The 21,338-nt window shown below is 34.3% G+C and overlaps 1 protein-coding gene across 4 annotated transcripts in view; it reads left to right on the forward strand.

Moving 5' to 3' along the window:
- Positions 1–21,338, forward strand: part of LOC131438973 (visual system homeobox 1-like) — a 191,985-nt gene that overhangs the window by 81,630 nt on the left and 89,017 nt on the right. For all 4 annotated transcript variants that reach the window (XM_058609411.1, XM_058609413.1, XM_058609412.1 and 1 more), the window contains exons 3-4: positions 10,033–10,114; positions 10,237–10,363. In XM_058609411.1, coding sequence (XP_058465394.1) covers positions 10,033–10,114; positions 10,237–10,363 — 209 coding nt within the window. The remainder of the gene's footprint in view (positions 1–10,032; positions 10,115–10,236; positions 10,364–21,338) is intronic.

Here is a 21,338-nt window from a genome sequence, read left to right on the forward strand (position 1 = left end):
GCCATCCTCCAACCGGCATCATTGGATCGACCCAGGCATCCTTACGGTCGTGCCGTGGACGGATACCGGAGGCGCCGGTTGTGGGAGAATTTTTCTTCTCCGGGAAGCTCTCCGTCGGTGTAGGCTAGATTCATCGTCGGGGATCAGTCGAGTAGTCAGACAAGATGTTTGGATGTAAGGTATCGGTCGGGTGACGGTCAGGATGTAGACCATGTTCGATGTACATTCTACTATGTCTGACTGGCGTTTTAAAGTGACTAAAACAAGATTCAGAGTGGCGAAATGGTAGCGCGTATGCACGGAATACATAAGAACGCAGGTTCGAGTCCTGTCTCTGAGCCTATATTTCTTCAATAAATCATCTTTTCTGTTAGTTTTTCATTCTTTTGGCTTCTCCAATATATGTTTTCGCTCAGTCATTGCAAAAACTAAACTTAGTTATGGCGGTTTTACGTCAAACCAACTAAAATTAATAAATCGTACAAAAAATACTTTCCTTTCAAAACGTCCAATGTGAGAACGATAACTGGATGAACACAGTTTTTTATACAGACTGTTCACTGTTGGATGGTCGTGCTGGTGTTGGTGTTTACTGAAATGAGACTAGAGCAATCTCATTCACTTGGTGGATACAGTACAATGTTCCAAGCAGAAATCTGTGCGATTCTATGTGGGAATTTCAGCAAAGAATCAGATGCAACGCAACGAATGATGTGAGATTTTTCTGAATTTGGAAGATCACGCATTGATCGTCTATGAATATAAGTATTTTTAGAGGGATTCTCGTGTGAAATTTTCCCTCAATCATTCATTTCCTGTCAGTTGACGTTACAATGGAAAGTTTTGATTTTTTTGATGATATTTAGTACTAACAATTAGCTGTTTTATATAGTATTAAGATCACAGATTAGTGATGCTTTGATCAATCCATCTTTCTAGATCAATACTAGATGTAAATATTTTTCTGGTTGATGCCAAACATTAAAATTGCACCATACTCCAATAAAACACCAATTAAACAAAATACCTTTACTTTGCTGGCTTGAAAAAACTTTTGTGATAGCAATGCCATTTTTAGCTCAGTGCATACCACTGACAAACTTGTTTTGGCTGTTTCTACAGGCTAAATATGTATATAAGCTTTGATATCTAACCCTACATGGTGTAGGAAAAAAGATATACTAGTAAACAAACCAACAGTCAAGTTTATTTTATTTATTCATATGGAGCTCCAAATTACGAGCAGTCAGCCATTACTGGAATATCAAGTTGTATTGAAAATTTTCCCCTTTACCCAATTTACCTCAGTACGGCTATTATATTGGTCTTTCTTTCGCCTTTCAGGTCGATTTGATTTGCATTTACGAGCCATCATATACTTTACATTTGTATCCTGGTTTCTCGTAAAGGGTAGACTGTGAACATACCAATGTAATGATTTTATATTTCAATCGATTCTTAGAGATAGACTCGATATTGAAAGCAGACCTATGACAGCTGGTTTCTTACAGTAACGTTGAGAAACAACTACATCATTACCAGCCCTGGGCATCTTAGAGCTTAAGCAGTGTGCCTTAAAAATTATATTATTGAATAAAAAAACTACTTCATTGCTAATTGCTTTTTTGAATTTTCGAAATTTCATTTCTCGAGTCTGTAAAGTATCCATCATTTGGACCATGTACATTTAATAATCGATACAAATTAATCATTAAATCTTCCGAAACAACCAAAAAAGTTAGGCTTTGTGCAGATTTTTATTGTGCCAATTATTTGGCCAGTGAGAATGGATATAGAAAATCAAAGTGACCAATGGCACTTCTAAACAAGATCAGCACATATTACTCAAATAGGATTTTTTCTACCCAATCGCACTCAAAAAGTCTTGATCGGATGTTTTATGCCGCTAAAATCTACTAGTTCATGAGATATCTTTGAGAAATGGTTGTGAATTCCACTTCTTATTCTTTGCTACTTTCGGAACTTTTGGTACCGATAAATACAAATCAATGTGGATAGTAAAGCTTCAGTCAATCACCTTAAAAAAATAGAACTGTTGTTGACATCATGCAGTTGACCTTCGATACAAGAACTTGAAACTTTGCTTAAAGAGGGGAGGGGGGGATAATTTGTCTTTTTTTGTGGAAAAATATTGAGAAATAAGTCGGTGAAGAGGAATTTTTGAAGACGCTTCTAAAAAATCATGATTTGTGGTGTCCACTGTATCTCAGCGCAGGCTAATCAGAAGTGAACAAATGAATGTAGCATAGTTAGAGTAGAAGTTTTTCTAGACCCCAATGTTTCTGTTTGATTTTTTTGAAATTTTTTGATTTTTTGGTGATTGTTCAAAGTTAAAACTACGATTTTTCACTAGAAAAATCCACCATTTTGAAGCTGTAAAAACTCCCCAAAGTTACAAACAACGAAAAGGAAAACGTCGGGTCTTGATTTTTTATATGTAGAAATATGTACCCGCCCCTTAAGGAACAACAATTTTGCTTCTATTTCACAAAGCTGGTAATGTTATATAGATTCAATTCGTCAGGGAGTGCAAAGCAATTGAAACAATTGCAACGGGCATTATGCGAAGCATGAAAATGTTTTGCGAAACATATCAGTTAATGTGGAAGATAACGCTATAAAAGTGCGTGTGTATGATTATCCGTCAGGGTCTTAAGAGCGATATGTTCAATGCAACATGGAACAAGGATTCGTAGTGTCAGTAGAACCGTAGCACCAGCCATGCATTGGTTATGTACAGTCACGTACCCAGAGGGGGGGCCCGAGGGGCCCTGGCCCCTCCCGAAATCGAAAACAAATATATAATTATTTAGAAGGTTTTAGACATGCATACAGAAATAACAAGACAGTGAACATAAAGAAATGCAATACAATAACAGTTCCGATAGAAAAGTTTAAAGTGTCGGTTAAAAACACCGGTGTGCCTTACACTGAGAATTAGGTACATCAGCAATCTTCAGTAACATTTTTTTCATCTTTGGGCCCCTCCCGAAACGAAATCCTGGGTACGGGCCTGGTTATGTACACTCTGAATCGGCTGCGAAGTCTGTTGAAACAGAAGGTCAAATTCCACTACAGGAATGTAATACCAAGGCTTACCATGGAAAAATACGGAAAGATTTTTTCTATCGGATAGGAAGCTTGGAATAATTGTCTCCCAGATATCTTTAATCACGTAAGTTTGTTTCGCATGCGCATGAAGAAGCCTATACTCAGGGTGGCAAGAGATCTGGATAATCGGAAAACGGGAAAAGTCGAGAATTTGATTTTCCCTAGAAAAATAGGAAAAGACCAGGAATTTCAATGAAAAATTGAGCAAAATATTACTCGCTCAAATATAAGAAAAATTTCAAATTTCAAATTTCAAGTTCAGCAAACGTGTTGATGCAACCCATACAGGCTCTATAATTTCTGAGGACTTGTAGAAAAACGACAGGTTTAGAATATGGTTTAATTCGTTCAGTGAAGCTATGTTTAATGTTTATTTTGAAGGTGCGATAGGAGAATAAAATTCAAGTTTCAATCATGTAATGATTGAAATAATCTACTCGACTCATGAATCGATATCAACCGAATTACCCAAAACAGAGATCTGTATTCTAGCCAGCTAGTCTAAGGTGGTAGAATATAGATCTAATTTAATTATTTTTCTTTAAATCCGGAATGTTATTGTTAGATGATCTAAATCAAAGTATGTTTGAGTAATCAGTTTACTACAAACGTGACATTGATCTGCTTCTAGCAATTTCTCATGGAAGATAAATTTATTGGGCTATTTTTAAATAAAACTGACTATAAACAAGCAGAGAGTTCACTATGAATAACTAGAACTTTCTGGTTAGTTTTCTGGTTATTCCACGAAAACTTAAAACCCTATAAAGAAAAAATAGAAAGCTGTGTATGAAATGATTTGAAATTGCTGACATGGACTGTTGTTGATTTTCCAGAGCGACAAGTGTTCATTTTAGGACTTTTGGAAAAATTTTATTCTGTGTCGCTAAAACTCCATTCTGGAAAGATATCGTATATGTGGTTAAATGGAGAGCGTTTTACGGGAGGATAGTTTTTTCCTATTGATTCATTTTCAACCTTGAATATAATATACCAAAAAATAATAAAAACAGTCAAGTGCGCTCAGTACCTACCGGTTACTTATAACTAAACCCCTTAGATGACTAAAAAAAACTTTTTGCTGAATATTTCCTGTTTATTTATCGAGATACCGAAAAATACTTCAATCATCAACTAGCTAACCAATTATAATGCTTTTTTTATAATGGATACAGTAACGGCTCAATATTTTATCTCATTGTAGGTACGCTACCTTGAAAAAACAGATTTAGTCACTAAAATTCACTTTAATTATTTCATATTTTAGCTTAATTCGCCTTGCTCCACATTGGGAATTAATTCACATTTGTTGGCAATCAAGCTAGCCTTCAAAACCCCGCTAAAAGCACTTCTGTTATGTTCACTACTCTGCTCCTAATGTCATCTCAATGGACTTTGATTCATCCTATCGTTGATCCTCTATTCATCCTATAAATTACCAATGACAACAGCGTTCGGAAAAAAATATTGCACTATTACACTCTCAGATTCAAAATGTCATAATTCTTCTTAAAACGGGTCTAATGCCAACTATAAGACAACATACGATTTTTTTTTAGAACCAGTTTAGAATCATTTCGATGTTTAAAAATTTTTGGGTCGTTTTCGTTACCTTTCGTTTTGAATTTAAAATTGTACTGTAAAGTTAATTTGACAAACTTAAAAAAAACTGTTTTAATCCATCTAGTGGTGTAATGATGCCTTTCTCATATCAATCATACTATCATTTATAATACTGTGGTATTCTTCAAAATAATCTTCTTCGATTATTAAAACAATAACCGAAATCGGTTTGTTTGACCGTCTACTGATAAAAACTATCAATTGGAGAAGATTTGAGGTCGATTTCGAAAACTTTTTACGGTTTATCGCCCTTTTCAGTAATGGTATAAAATTTTTAACACACTTTACTCTATATTTCCGGATCCGGAAGTCGGATCCGGATGAAATTCAGGAATTACGGATGGGACCACAGGACCTTTCATTTGAACCTAAGTTTGTGAAAATTGGTTCAGCCATCTCTGAAAAAGTTAGTGCACTTATTTTCGCAATTTTTTGCACATTTTACCCCATAATTCCGGAACCGGAAGTCGGATTCTAATAATATTCAGGAATTTTGTATGGGACTACAAGACCTTTTATTTGAATCTACGTTTGAAAAAATCGGTTCAGCCATCTCCGAGAAAAGTTAGTGCTAAATAACGTTACATGCACACATACGCACATACACACACATACATTTTGCGTACTCGACGAACTGAGTCGAGTGGTATATGACACTCGGCCCTCCGAACCTTAGTTCAAAAGTCGGTTTCCACAGTGATTGCATAACCTTTCTATATAAAAAAGGCAAACAACAAAAAAGGAATTGTTACTTTTGAGGCATTACCCTTCTAAAACCAAATTGCAGAGACAGCGATGCCATTTATACAGATTTATCTATATTGTATAGATTTTTGCGTTCGCATACTAATTTCAATCAGAATACAGATTTTATACAGATTTTATACAGATTTTCTAAATTTAATACAGATTTGTACAGGTTCATAAAAAGTAAGAAATAGAAAATTAAACTTTTCTCTCCGAGTATCTATTAGAATTTTATTGCAGTGATTCTTTGAAAGTTGAACATTCTAGTGAGTGCAGCAATTACTTACGAAGATATAAAAAAATATTTTTTAACATTCTTTTATTATACAAATTTCATTTTATTAGTGAAAACAGATAGAACAGATATAGACTTTTTATGCAAAGCAATATATTTTTTTTGCAATGAAAATATCTGGCATCTCTGTGCATAGCCGATCAAACACACACACTTAACAGCGTTATGTTGACATATAGCGGAATGAAACCAGTGGTACTAGATTTGCCACAACGGTTATTTCATTAGTATTTAACACGCTCTCCCTGGTAATATTCGAAGCCGAAACAGTTTAATTGAAATATAAACATCAATAATATAATTAAACTAATGTCACGGATTCTAGAAAAATACTTGTTGATGATAATTTGAAGATGAATACAATTTTTTTGTGATATTATGAGAAAACTTGGCAACTTTGCGAAACCAAATGAGATGAAAGCAAAGCGCAATCAAGTAAACTAAGTGAAAAACTCATATTTTTGAAGACTTTTATTGGTTCGGGAAATTTTTGAAGTTTTTAATCGTTAATTAAACAAGTGGCAAGTGAACATTACTAATTATGAAGTCATCCAACATTCAATAGTAGTGTAATTGTGTGAAATAGTGATCATGTTTTGAGACGAATCGATTAGTAGATATTCAGAAACATGACTGATATCTTGAGACGAAAATGTGTCCTTAATTGAAAAGTAAGTTTGTTTTAAATGAAAAAAAAAACGATCACTGAAGAATTTAAAACCGTTTCTTCGAATGGGAAAGTGTGACAATAGCTTAAATAATCATTTTAAAACATTTCACAGTTTGGTTCAGGTACGTTGTAAAATATTATGTATGTTCAAAGTAATGAGATGAAGGGATGAGATGGAAATAGGAGCTTAGATGAAATAGGAAGCCGTTACCCTATCTGTTTAAAAAAAATTATCTCGCTAACCGGGAAAACCGGAAAAAAACAGAAAATTTGAATCGCTAATCGACTTGCCACTCTGCTATACCTTCTTATGTGACATTTGCTCAAGACATAAGGACTCCACCTAATCCGTTTTTCTCTTACAACCATCAACTAGCCCCATACCAATATTGCCTAAAGTTCACAACTTGCGAAAACGAGATGAAAAGTCATCAATCCTTAATCACAATTGTGCCCCTTTTTCTCTGGCCCAAGCAACCTCTTATCCCAAGGCTTATACGAACATGACATAACCTTACAAAATTCACCGAATGAACATCATTTGATAGCTATCGGTGGTTTGTTTACATTTGAATGCGTGTTGTTAAAAATGTGAACAAGCCACAGTTACATGCCAAGCATGATCTTGATTCAGCACGAGTTCATTTGTGGTGTTATCTTGTAAACCTAAGTTTACACTGCAGATGGATGAATGAGTTGGTTACATGAATGTGTGCGACAATAAATACAGCAAGGATTCATTCACTCCGGGAAAAACGTTGATCCCTTCGGATACCCTTCCCACAAGAAAGAAAAGAAAGATTATGTCGAATTTCACACCACACTTTGCAGCGTAATAAACTAACATTTTATTATTGTATAAAAGCAAATACATAGAAATGTATATCCTAGTAATGACATGAGCTCCACTGGAATTTTAATAATTTGAATAATGAGTGTCATCGCTCGATGAAGACCGGTTAAGCGGTATATATGCCGAATAATAGACATAGTTTTCGTCTATGTCTTCAATTAGTCTGTTCAACTGGGACAGAGGGTTGTGAACTCCGCAAAGCCTACAAGTGTTCCGTTTTAGACTGCATTATTTAAGTTCCTGCAGCCATTCAATCATCGGCATGGAAATACACCTTGACTTGCGAGCTCCCGATTTTGTGGCATTTTACGACACGGATCTGGAAATCAGTGTATTAGCTCTTGATTGAGATAATTTCGCCAGATGCCACACGACTTACCTGTTTGGTGGACTTATGCCACCGGGACAAACAGACCGTAGTGTTTGTTTTAAATTAACAAAATAAATAAAAAATAAACAAATGTCATCATTTACTTTCGGAACCGGAATTCGAATTCGGATAAAACGCAACCACATTCGGTGGAATAATGAGAAATTCATTTAAAATGGAGCTCCCAAAACTCAAATTAATTCAATTCTCCTATCATCGATGACAATCTTCAACTGCTCATTCGGTTGAAGAATGTTCGTCGACGAGAATATCAAGGTTCTCGTGATCCTACTATGAAAATTATACTTACGGATTTACAAAAAAATAAGCATAGATTTACTCTTTTGCGAAATTAAAATTTCGCTAAAGAAGTTGAACAAATTAAACCTTATTCTAAACCTTTCTGGAAACTTTCTTAGGTTCTTAAGAAACCTCAGAAACCAATTCCTGCTCTCAAAGAAGGAAATCAAATACTTCTTACCGATGGCGAAAAGGCTCAAAATCTTGCTCAGCAGTTCGAGAATGTCCACAGTTTTAATTTGAACGTTGTGAGTCTATTGAAAATGAAGTCTCACTGAAATATGATTATATTTCAATTCAAGTGTTATTAACAAATGATATTATTGAGACGAATTTTGATGAAATTAAGTCAATCATTAGGAAACTTAAAAACATTAAGGCTTCTGGTAATGATGGAAGTTTTAATATTCTTATTAAAAAACTTCCCGATGTTGCCTTGAGACTCTTGCTTAAAGTTTCAACAAGTGTTTTTCATTAGCTTACTTCCCAAAGAGATGGAAAAACGCTAAAGTAATTCCTATCCTCAAACCTGACAAAAAACCAGCTGAAGCATCAAGTTATCGACCAATTAGTTTACTTTCTTCTATCAGTAAACTTTTCGAAAAAATTATCTTGTTGAGAAAGATGTCTCCTATAAATGAGAATTCATTTTTTTTACCAGAGCAGTTCGGATTTCGTCATTCAAGATTTGGACATTCAACTACTCATCAACTTTCAAGAGTAACGAACATGATAAAAGCAAATAAATCTTCTGGGTTATCCACTGGAGTTGCTCTTCTAGACATAGAAAAAGCATTCGCCAGTGTTTGGCACAAAGGTTTAATAGCAAAAATGTCTGATTTCCAGTTTCCTATTTATTTGATCAAAATGATTCCACATTATTCTACTGATCGCACTCTTCAGGTTATCCGTACGAGCAGGTGAAGTTCCGCAGGGTTCGAGCGTACCTCCAATCTTGTATAATATTTTCTCTTCTGATCTTCCAAATCTACCCGTTTGTTGTCAGAATTCGCTATTCTGTGACGACACAAGTCTGTTAGCCACAGGTAGAAATCTAAGAGTGATCTGCAGTTGCCTACAAAGAAGCTTGAATATTTTCAGTGATTATCTGTCAAAATGGAAAATTAAACCAAATGCTGCAAAAACGCAGTTAATTATCTTCATGTCTTCATGGTAATAACCAAATCATGTATATAATAGGGCTGAAAAGTGACCACTTGTGTCTGAACACCCAATTTAAACCTTAATAATTTAAAATTTAACTCATATTCCAATAAATAGTTACTTTAAAAAAAATTAAAATAAAGCTCGACCGATTCAGGCAAAGTTAGATTTTTGTTGCTGTTATTATTTTCATTATAATTTTTGTTAATCACGACATGTATGTAAACATTATTTGCTGATTTTATTGACTGTGCTAAGATTTGTTCGTAACACGCCTAAATACGTATGTATCTACTTAATCAACGCGTAAAATCAACTGATGAACGTATGTCTATTCATTGTGTTAATTCATTTTTGGTGATACTACAAGCTTTTAGATCGATGATGGTATCGAAAGAAGAGCAAATGCAAAAAGCAATTGTTTGGGGTCGTGATGAAAATCCAGATCTGTCAGTAGGAAAATTGGAAGAAAAAGCTTGTTTTTCATGCAAGCACTATCCATAACTTTCTTAAATCCTCCCATACACGATTGACAATAGTCATGAAGGCAGAGAAATCTGTGAGTTAAATCAGGTTGTGAAACGTGAATAGTGTTTGTAAAGTGAAGTGATTTGTAAACCAATAGCGAACTTTATTATTGAAACCAAATAACTTAATGGTAAAACTTAACTTTATTTCAACTCAACATTATTTTGTTTAAATAAGAGATAAAATATCACAAATAATAACAATGTAGCAAATTCTGTCATTGCAATATCAAACCAAGAGTAAAATATTTGTAGAAGACGAATTTCTCAGTTGATATTTCAACATTAAGAACAGAATAATATTACCTATAAACATTGCTCGTATCTGATTCTGGAATGTTTCTATTTCAGGAGGAGTGGATTCCAGCAAAGACTATTCAATGGATAATATAAATGGATATGGCAAGAAAAAGAAAAAGAAACGGAGGCATAGGTAATTGAAGTCTTTAAACAACCAAACAACCCTTTTTTACTCCTGCCGACGGCATCGCGTATTTTCACTTTCCTTGATTCATGTGAAAGGACATCGAACAAAAACTTTTTTTACTGTTCCAGTCGTACGATTTTCACCAGTTACCAATTAGACGAATTAGAAAAGGCGTTCAAAGAAGCTCACTACCCTGACGTGTATGCCAGAGAGATGCTTTCTCTTAAAACAGATCTTCCAGAGGATAGGATACAGGTAAATCGACATGTCTAATTTGTAATATAGTTCTAGTCAGTTCATATGGAGTCATATGATAACATTTCTCTTAACAGGTCAAAGTACTCATTCATTAGAAATATCATATTTGTCGTATGTTTTCTTCAATTATAGTACAAATAAATAAATATAGGCTGTTCAATAGAACACTCATTCGCCTCGATATAAACTGCTAGATCTATCTAAACCCTACTCATTCAAAACAATAGAAATGGTATGTTGTAAAACATTTTTGCAGACATGAAGTAATTTAAAGGATTAATTATTCTTTGTTCCCATTTTGAGGCAACGTTTATGATTAAAACAAGTCGCTGAGAGCCAACGTCATCAGCAACGGAATTCCTAAAACGAAAATATAACTACGGCCCGAGATACCGTCGGATATTACGCGGTAAACAACACACCAGTTGAGGATTGTAATTTGATCCCTCCGCTTTAAGAAAGCAAAAAAAAAATATACCAGTTCGCACTTGAGAATAATGCGAAGGTGTTTGTGTTGGCAAAATATTTCCAATATGGCTGCGAGCGATATCCCTTTTGTCTTAATTAACAATCACGCTCTTTTGTTGTCCGTTTCACTTTTTTCTCACTCTCGTCTCGAACTTAAGCAACTCGCTGATGTGGATCTGCTTTATGTCCCCTAAACCATTCCTAACTACTCTGTCAGAATAGATTGGCGTACACGATCTCGCGACCCGCTTGCTTGATGGGAGCTGAATAGAATTAAATTCTTTCTTATGAATACTTTTTCATCACCTTCAGGGTATGGTATTATTGAGTTATTTAATTAAAAGGACAAAAAATCACATCCTTTCGTACTTTCGAGAAGATCGTCAACTATTTAATACATTCATTGCTGAAAAAACAATACCAGGAGAAGGAATGCTGAAAAAAGTACCGTTCATCATACGCCAAATATAACCTGCCTCGCAGCTAATAAAGTAAAAGCACAATTAAAATGTTTCGTACTTTTCTTCTCATTCCGAATCGGAACCATTTTGGGATTAATAAATTTACTCTAGTTCAGTGAGGTTGTAAGAACGAATAAATGTGATAACGAGCACTACAACGTAGAGCCCCATAGGGATGAAGCAAGTTGATCAAAAGGCAACACTGTAAAATTGCCCATTAGTTCGCATGCGCAACCAATTCCAACTAGCATAACGCTTCCCACCACCCAACGGAGCAAACTGCTGCAGACCGAACCCAAACTGCAATTTCCCCTTCGTGGTTATACTTCTTGACATGCTACCATAGAAACCAGCTGGCTCGGAGCTCAGCGAGTCACCAACACTAGGACGTTAGGATACGAATAGACCAACAGTTGCAATAGTACATATCAAGTGAACGGAGTTTGAATCTAGTAATCACCGTCGCCGCTGGTTGCAAGATATCTAGAAGTGGTAAATATTTCTGCAAGCGCGGGTTTATTATGTCTCTCTCTCTCGTTCTGTCTACTAACGAAGAATTGATGGCTAATGCCGAAACACTGTCCCAAACAAAGTGTCTTTTCTTGGCTACTGCTCTCTTCTCAATGATAACAAAAATAGGTACAACCCGTACCAATCTGAGGAAGCACATGAGTTTGAGTGATGTATGAAAATTAGCCGGTTTTGTTCGTTTTATGGAAAATGTTTTATACACATTTCAAGTGAGTTAACTATCAATTCCTATATATTGAATCAATCAGTTGCAATGCATTATACAGTTAAAGTTTTTTCGTTTTTGATTCATTGGTTCATGTGTATATGATACCGTGGGTGCTACAAAAGTAAATAAATCAACTTTGGCAACAGAAATCTTGGAACCACATTACACTCCTGTAACTCTTGTTTATCAGACTTTGATGCCGATTCTTAGCATATTGCACGGCTAGTGCTACTATCCTACAGACTAGAGATGCTTGGGTTTTGGGTATTTGTACCCGAAACCGAACCAATTCCGAACCCGACGGGTATTGGTCAGGTTTGGATTTAGAAATAAATATGTTTGCATGGTTCGGGTCGGATAAAGGTGGCATTTTTTTCATTTTTAACGGGTACGGATTGGGTTCGGATTCAAAAATTTAGTCGGGTTTCGGGTATTTAAAAACGAATACCCGAATTTTTTCGGGTTTTAATCGGGTACGGGTGAAGATTTTTATTTTTGATCAGGTACGGGATAATATTGGTATCAATTGAATTTGTTGGAGTGTTTAGATTATTGTAGACTAATACTGACTTGGATTTGAGCATAGGTCAATTTTGAAAACTGAAAATGTCTGAGCAAGTACATTTCACGACCTATGCATCGCAACAATTGTTGAAAAACATAACATCTTTCGCGACGACCTACGTTTTGTCTTTCTCTATAGAACGGTAATAGAATTACTGGAAAACCGACTTTCGAACGGATCGTCGGATCGTATACCATTCGACTGAGCTCGACGAAATCGGAAGATGTCTATGTGTGTATGTGTGTATGCTGGTTTTAACAAGCTTAGGCTCGATTGAAAACTATTGTTGAGCCATTGATCAATTTCGAAGGTCTAATGGCTGCGACTCCCGGTTCCGGAGATATGATGGTATAAGTGACTTAAGCGGCAAAACGCGTTGTTGTGTTACTGTTCAATTTTCTCAGAAATGTCTGAACCGATTTCAACAAACTCAGGCTTATTTGAAAGCAAGTTTGAAGATCAAATTGCTGTCATTTTTGGTTCCAGAGATATAATTGTATAAGTGAAGTAACCGACAAACGCGTTTTTTTTACCGATCAATTTTCTCAGAGATGGCTGAACCGATTTTAGCAAGCTAAGGCTTGTTTGAAAACTACTATCAAATGGCAGTCACTACCGGTTCTGCAGATATAATGGGATAAGTGACTAACTGCACTTTTCTCATTGGTTCAAGCTTCTCGAGGATAATCAATGAATTTCTATAAACTTAGGCTATTTTGAAAGCTGCAATGTGGTCTCTGATCTAGTTTGGAAAATTATGTCAATCATTCCCGGTACGGAAGATATACACCCTCATTCTTGTTTACGTCCGTATCGACCATACGACGAACGGGTACTTTCGAACGAATACGAATAAACCATTCTTGTTTTCACTCGAATGAATTCGAACACAACTCGTTTGCCACAAAATATTCGAATATCAGTAAGCTTCTCCAAATAAATGCTAAGCCTTGATGAAATCAGTCCAATTTTTGTAATTAACCATATGCGAAACGCTAGAATGTATGCCATTTTACCTTCAAACGATACGTGTATTCGAACATCATTCGTACGAACGAAAAGTTCCATTTTCGTTTACGGACGAATAGACGAAATGCCGGTTTGATTTCGATTCGTCAGTTTAATGTTGCGAATCAACCGTTCGAGCACATTGAAAAAAAGTTTAACCGATTTCCAACAAATTTATTTTCGAATCTAAAGGTGATTTGCAATAAAATCATAAATGTGTGTTTTGAAAAGAACATTTAGAAAGCATAGCAGTTATAGTAAAATGCTATTTTTCCTGGCGAGCCCTCGAATATATGCGTGGTTCCAAGTTTTTACGCATCAAACTTTACATCTATTATGTACTTCATGGAAAATACGCCATTGGTAAGTAAACATGCTTTATTTTATTTTAAATGCATGATTTTACCAATGTAATAAACATGTAGACTTTCGAAATCATGACAAAAATGCTACATATTTTTCGCAGATACTACTGATCGGACTGCTATTTTAAATGCTTTTTTACTTTGCACGAAGTTTAATTTGAAAATTTTATTTACCGACTTGAAAAAAAATAGTCCTGAGTACAATGTTCATTTATTATGTTGCATTCGTCACATCTTCCTAAAAAAAACTACATGCGCTGCCGATCCTTCACTGAAATGAAAATCTTATTTATAATCATTAGATTTGTCATATGAATCATATGCAGAATATAATTTATAGAAGTTATATGGAAACTTACAATCTTTATTTAAAGCGTACGTTGAATCTAAATAGACGTTACCATAATGAAAGTTATAAGAATATTCCATATAATGTATATGGACATATGACATATGACATAAGACAACTTATGACTTTTAATGGAACTCTACATAAAACTTAAATGATGTTCATAATCTTTATGATATTGATAAAAATACCATATACAAGTTATGCGAAAAGTCGATAAAACTTAAGCCAATATAATTTTAATATTCATTACATGTTTCTATTAATCGCATGCTGATTATGTTTAATAAAAGTCATGTGAAAACTTATAATTTTCATTGGAAGCGTACATCAAATCTGCTAAAGGGAAGAAAACGAGACACTGTCTTCTTAAGCTGAGGAAAATAACAAGAAATAATTTTTTAACTTAGATATATAATGGAGTTTGTTTTTACGAAAGAATAGTTGTGAATCGTACAGCTTGAAGCTGGAGAAGGAGTTATGTCCTCGATATTCATCAACTGCTCCAGATAGTTTTTTTTATCAAGTTCCATTATTTTAAATAGCTGACAAGATAGCTCATTCAATATCGTTCAAGGATATGCCCTAACGGATTATGGAATAAATACCCGGTACGTCTCATCACTCTGTCTGTCTAATGAGAGGATTTAAATTTTTTATTTATAGTTTCGGGATCCTACTTCTCCTTCGCAAATATCAGGAGGTGCTCCCTTACAAAATAACGACTAGTATAGCTCAAATCCTCGAGAAAAGAAGTAGTTTCCGATTCGTTGTGCATCTGATTCGTCTGGTAACAGTAAATATCCGATGAAATCAGCCAGTTCCAAAGAAGTGAGTGTAGTAGAAAGAGGTTCAATAAATTTTCATTATGAAACTCTTTACATACGAAAAATATAACAAGTTTTTGATAAGACAATTATTTTAATTGTTTTTGATCCCATTAAGCACCATTATTCCAGTATTTTAATTAATTTGAATCTTATATGCATCACTTATTCAATCAAATAGCAATCATTTGACCTATATATAACTGCTATATAGAACTGGGATGGCCTCCATCATAAGTTATATATAAATTTTATGAAAAAAGTCATATGCTATAGATAAACCTATCTCTATTAATTCGAAGTGAATATAATATGCGCTTCATAAATTGTTTCAATGTATGTTGTGTGGATATCTAGTAATGGTTATAGGGCGTGCCAATAAATTTGACTCAGACTGGAAATTTCATTCGTTATATGAAAATCTTGTAAAAATAACGTTACGAAGAGTTTTATGTTTCATAAGATTATCTTATATTTTTGACATGATGTTCAATACACTTTGTAGCTATCATTGGATATGCTAATAGTGAAAAATCATTAGAATATCATATAATGTGAAAATGAGAATTTAGTTCAGTGTTCTTTTGCACAGGAATCGCGTTCGTACACAATCGAGTGAAAACAAGAATGTATTTTTCGCATTCGTTCGAAAGTATGTGTTCGTCGAATAGTAATGTAATAAAAAATGATATCAAACATTTTTAATTACAGCTCACAGTGATCGATTCGAACGTAAACGGTAATACGAATTTGATATACTTTCAAACGTATCGAATACGGCCGTAAACAAGAATGAGTGTTATTATCTTATACCACCGGCAAAACGTAGTTTTTCTTCAGTCCGCACAAAATTTATCGGCGATGCCTGAATTGAACTCGAAAGTCTTATATATATATATATATATATATATATATATATATATATATATATATATATATATATATATATATATATATATATATATATATATATATATATATATATATATATATATATATATATATACATGGCTTTCTTGGTCACTTGGGGCACGCTAGTGTACAATTTCTTTACAATTACAATCTTTCAGTCGCTTCTTTTTTCAATGTTTAAAACATAACACATATATTTTAGGAGGGCTCGAGCCCCGACCTGGAAGGATTCTTAGTGTCAGTAGGATCCATAGTACTAGCCATGCAATGATTCTCACACTAAAAATCGGCTGCGAAGTCTGTTGAAACAGAAAGGCCAAATTCCACAAATGCCAGGACTTTGCTTTTGACTATATATTTTAGGAAAAAATAATAGCTAGGCTTTTATTTAGGTTTTATTTCTTTCATTTATTGTGTAGTGGTGGCGGTTAATCTTGATTACAAATAGTGATGAAACTGTTTTAGCAGAAGAGAATCTCTTTGTAGAGTGACCATTATGTTTACCTACGAAAATACTCTCTTGCATTGGCTCGTTGAAACTGCTTTGGTGTGGGCAATATTGATGAAGAGAGTATTCAAATGAAAGCCTTATGGTCCCATACGGAATTTCTGTATAACATGCCACATGAGGGTTATGAGGGTTATGAGGGTTCAAACAAACGGCGCTTTTTTTCAAATAAGCGACGATTAGATATATATATATATATATATATATATATATATATATATATATATATATATATATATATATATATATATATATATATATATATATATATATATATATATATATATATATATATATATATATACATATATATATATATATATATATATATATATATATATATATATATATATATATATATATATATATATATATATATATATATATATATATATGTGTGTGTGTGTGTGTTATATTTGATCAATTATGCATGGGACAGCAGAAAACTATTGGCTGAGGGTATAATCACATTAATGTAATTATGAGATTACATAAATGGCAAGAGAAAAGCATTACCACACCACTAGGTGGATTAAGAGAGTTTTTTTTTATTCAAGTGATGAAAAGTTGCTCCTTAATTTGGGAAATAGAAATTTCTTGAACATAAGCTGTATTTTCGTTTTTATTTAGGATGTCAACTTGTTTACATTGGAACACTTCATACCAAAACTATTGATTTGTGCAACTGAATCTAAAACAAACATCACTTCGTATACAAAACTGATTGAGTCGTTTATAATTAATTATTTCTTCTCCATGATGAGCTGATAAATGAGCTTAAATCGTTTCCTTTGAAATTGTGGCACAGTACTCAATGATACAGTCCGGTTTTCAGAAGGATCAAGTTACTACATTATTGACATTGAACGAACCACACCGGATGCTAAATTAGACATAGCGGGAATAAATTCACGAGGAAAGTAGGATATTGTGGCAAATCTGAAATTTTGTTGCCAAACGGTATCAAATTTCACACGAAGAAATGAATCCTTCCCAACGAGTCCAGGGAAAAGTGGCACGTGCTAACGATGGTTAGCCCTGCATCTCCGGTGTTTTAAATCCAATTAGTCATGCTCAGCGCCACCATGCAGGGTAATAAACTCTGTCATACAAGTAGCAACTAACCGCAAAATCTTTTTTCTCGTTTGGTAAGCTATACCTGGCAACCACCCACTTCAAAAAGCCACACTGCCGTGAGCTTAGGAACAGATAAATGCGGACGGATGATTAAAAAAATACACAATCAATGGTTAACGAAGACCGTATCGAGCATCTCGCATCAGCACAATACAGGAGGCCTAGTCAACTACAACAAAAGAAACCCAAAAGAGAGGATTATTATTATAATTTTCGATACTTTTCTTCACCACTTTTCCACTTTGCTTTTATTATGTGAGAAATGTGAGAGGTATCCGACAATCGTATTGTACAAGTATAGAGTAATCATATATTATGGGCTCTCACACTATATATTCAATTATAACCATCTTCTTCAGATTATTACCACGAATCCAAACTGGGAAAAGAATTCAGACAATCCCATTAGTATCCTGTTAGCGTGATGAATAGTATAGATCTATGAACTCGAAGCTATATTAAAGAAGAAACGTAAATTATATCAAAATTTTTGTTTCCACATTTTTCGAAGAATTCCGTAAAATTATCGGTATAATCATATTTTGACTCGTTTCACCTTTCTCATTTAGAAGGATTATGCAATCACCGTAGTTTTTGAAAAACGGAAAAAATCTAAATTTGACTCAACGCTGTTTACAAATCGAAAAGGTTATGCTATTTTGTTCCCTTTAAAACTTTCTTGCTGATAGTCATGAAACAATGGAAAGATTTAATAAGAATCTCTTAGTTCATATTTATGAAAATATTAGTAATACGAGAACACTGGTGTTCCCGTAACGGATTAATATAACTAACTAAGTGTACACCGCCAGCTTAAGCTCGTGCAGGAGGAAAAACATTCAAACATTTATTAACACTAAAGATATTTATACGCCATGAACGAAATACGTATTTGTATTAGAAGACTTTGTAACTAAAATCGTTTACTTATTAGAAACGAAAACAAGTGTCAGTGTGTACGCATTAGTGAAGGCAAATGCAATCAAACCATAATGTTATCAAGAAAATATTGACTCGAGCGGTGTAAAGTACATATTCTTAATCCTTACCTTAAGATTTTAACATTATCACCCCTTTTCCCGATCAATATAGCATATCTGTACTATTTCTTGTTTTGTTACTGAACTATTTCTTTTTTGTTACTTGTTATTTTAACTACTAACGAGACCATACTTATAGCAGTACTGTTTTTTGTTACAAACTTGTTACTGCTTTATGATCGGGTTTCAGCATTCCGAGCGATTAAGAATATTTTGATCGAATGTCAAATTTTTCATTCTGCATTTCGATCGAGTAATGTTCTTGTATGGAAAACGCCTTTGATTAATTTTAATATAAGGTGCATGATTTTTAATGAAACAGTTGCTAAATCGAATAGCGTTTATGATAAATAAAGTGTGAAAATCTACTTTAGTCAAACCAGACAAACCGGCTTGCGTATTCAAGTTGTATCTGACTAGCCGCAAAAAGATTTCCAATAACTTCCAGTAAAAGTCGTTTGGAATGATCAAACGGCCTGCAACATCGTTCTATATAGAAAGGATATAGAATAACTTGGAAAACGGTCTTTGATCGTAGCCCCGGTGACTCTTTGTGTTATATATCATTCGACTCAGCTCGACGAAATCGGGAAATGTGGATTGATTTCAATAAACCCTAAGCCCTTTCGTTTGAAAGCTATTATAGCGTTGTAGATCTAGTTCTAAGAACAAATGAATAACAGCTCTGGTTTTGGAGATAAAATGGTAGAAGTTTTTTTTTCAGAAATTGATCAATGATTAAGTTCAAGTGTATTATTACTGATACTTTTGGTTTCAAGAATGTAGTTGAATATAGTTTGTATGCGCCGAAGCTCACTTTTGTTAGCTGCCCGCATCAATCTGACTGAATTTGTGTCAAAACTAAGCAAAAAATTTGAGTCAGAAATTATCTTAATGAAAAGAAATATTTTAATTAAACTGTTTGAATGGCAAGAGACAGGCATTTTCACACCATTATGTGGATTGACCTGTTATAACCCAGAGGCTCACAAATTCTAACCAAATGAGCTGATATCACCAATTCCATCCTCCATTTATAAAAAAGAGGTAAAAATTTATAAGAAATTGTTTGATAGAGGTAATTTCTTGTTTGGTACTCAAAACACGATTCAATGTCATTAAAATTGTACCGATAGAAGTACTATCAGAGATTTGGGTACAATATAAATAGAAAAACTTGGTATATTTCGTCTAAAATGTACACCCTCGTTTCGGTTTTAAGCAAATTTGTTATTGATAACATTATTAATGTGTACATTGAAGCTGCAATAAAAAACTTCAGTCATTCCAAATACATCTCCAATTTCCAGGAATTTATTTTTCATCAGGGATATTTGTACAATTTGTAGGAATTTATTTTCACGAAATTTAGAGTTAAAATAAAAATATATGCGCTACACAAAAAATCAACAGCTTCTTTTGAATCGTAATAGTCTTATTTACTATAAACTTTAGCGTATACTTTCTTTGGATTGCGTAGTTCTTCGTCTCTACTATGGAATCTACCTTGAACTACTGGCGGAACTTATAACCTGGAGCCCATTTATATTTATAGCAAGAATCACTTAGATTTGGTGAATGTTCATTAAAAGCAACCGTAAAATTAGAATAGCTAGCCCATTTGCTCTAAACGGGGGTTTAAAATTTTAAACGCATTTCCCCCTTTTGTTCCGGAACCGGAAGTCAGATCATGTCTCTGAGAAAATGAAGAGAGTTCAGAAAGAATTGAAATCGGTTCGTTTGCCGGTCAACCAGCATAACCTATAAATTGAAACAAATTTTTTTTTATATTTATCAGCCTGTAATTTCGGAACCGGAAATCGTACCCGGATGAAGTTCGGTAGGGTTATAAACGATTGTCAATCCTGAGACTGAGCTTGTGAAAATTGAATGAGTGATCTCTGAGAAAATCGAGTGCACTTTTGATGTGGATCACATCTTTATTTTCTATATAGGGGTGCATATCAGAAACTGAAGGAAAAATACACGTAGAGATGTGGTCAGGTTTTGAACACTTACAGCCCAGTCTGTTTTGTATCAATTGTTAATATTATTTTATCATTTGATTGGAAATATTTCTAAGTTTCGATTAATAATGTTAAATATAAAATCCCTGTGTACTTGGTGACAATGCCATAGAAGTACGCATGACCTTCCCCCGCAGACCAGCGATCAGTTTGTTCGGGAAAGTATGTCGCAGTACGGTGAAGTTCTTTCCATCGGAAGGGAAGTATGGCGGAATTTTTTTCCGGGTATCCGGAATGGCGTGCGAGTGGTACGTATGCAACTACGTAAAGCAATTCCATCTTACATCTTTTGTGATCAAGACAGGATACATCCGTGTAAAACGCTGATTACGTATGAAAATCAACTGGTTACATGTCAGTTTTGTGAACAAACTGCACACTATGGCAAACCTTGCACTGAAACTACGAAAAGGACATCTTCAAACAAAAACAAGGACAATCGCCCAGCAACGAAAACTAGTGAGCGCAGTACTCCTGTTGCACCATCAAACCAACCAGCAACTGCAATTAATGCACAACAAGGCGCGTCTACAGCAACTAACAACAGACTGCAAATTACAAGGAAA

Source organism: Malaya genurostris, chromosome 3 (genome assembly GCF_030247185.1).
Source record: "Malaya genurostris strain Urasoe2022 chromosome 3, Malgen_1.1, whole genome shotgun sequence".
Taxonomy (NCBI): Eukaryota; Metazoa; Arthropoda; class Insecta; order Diptera; family Culicidae; genus Malaya; species Malaya genurostris.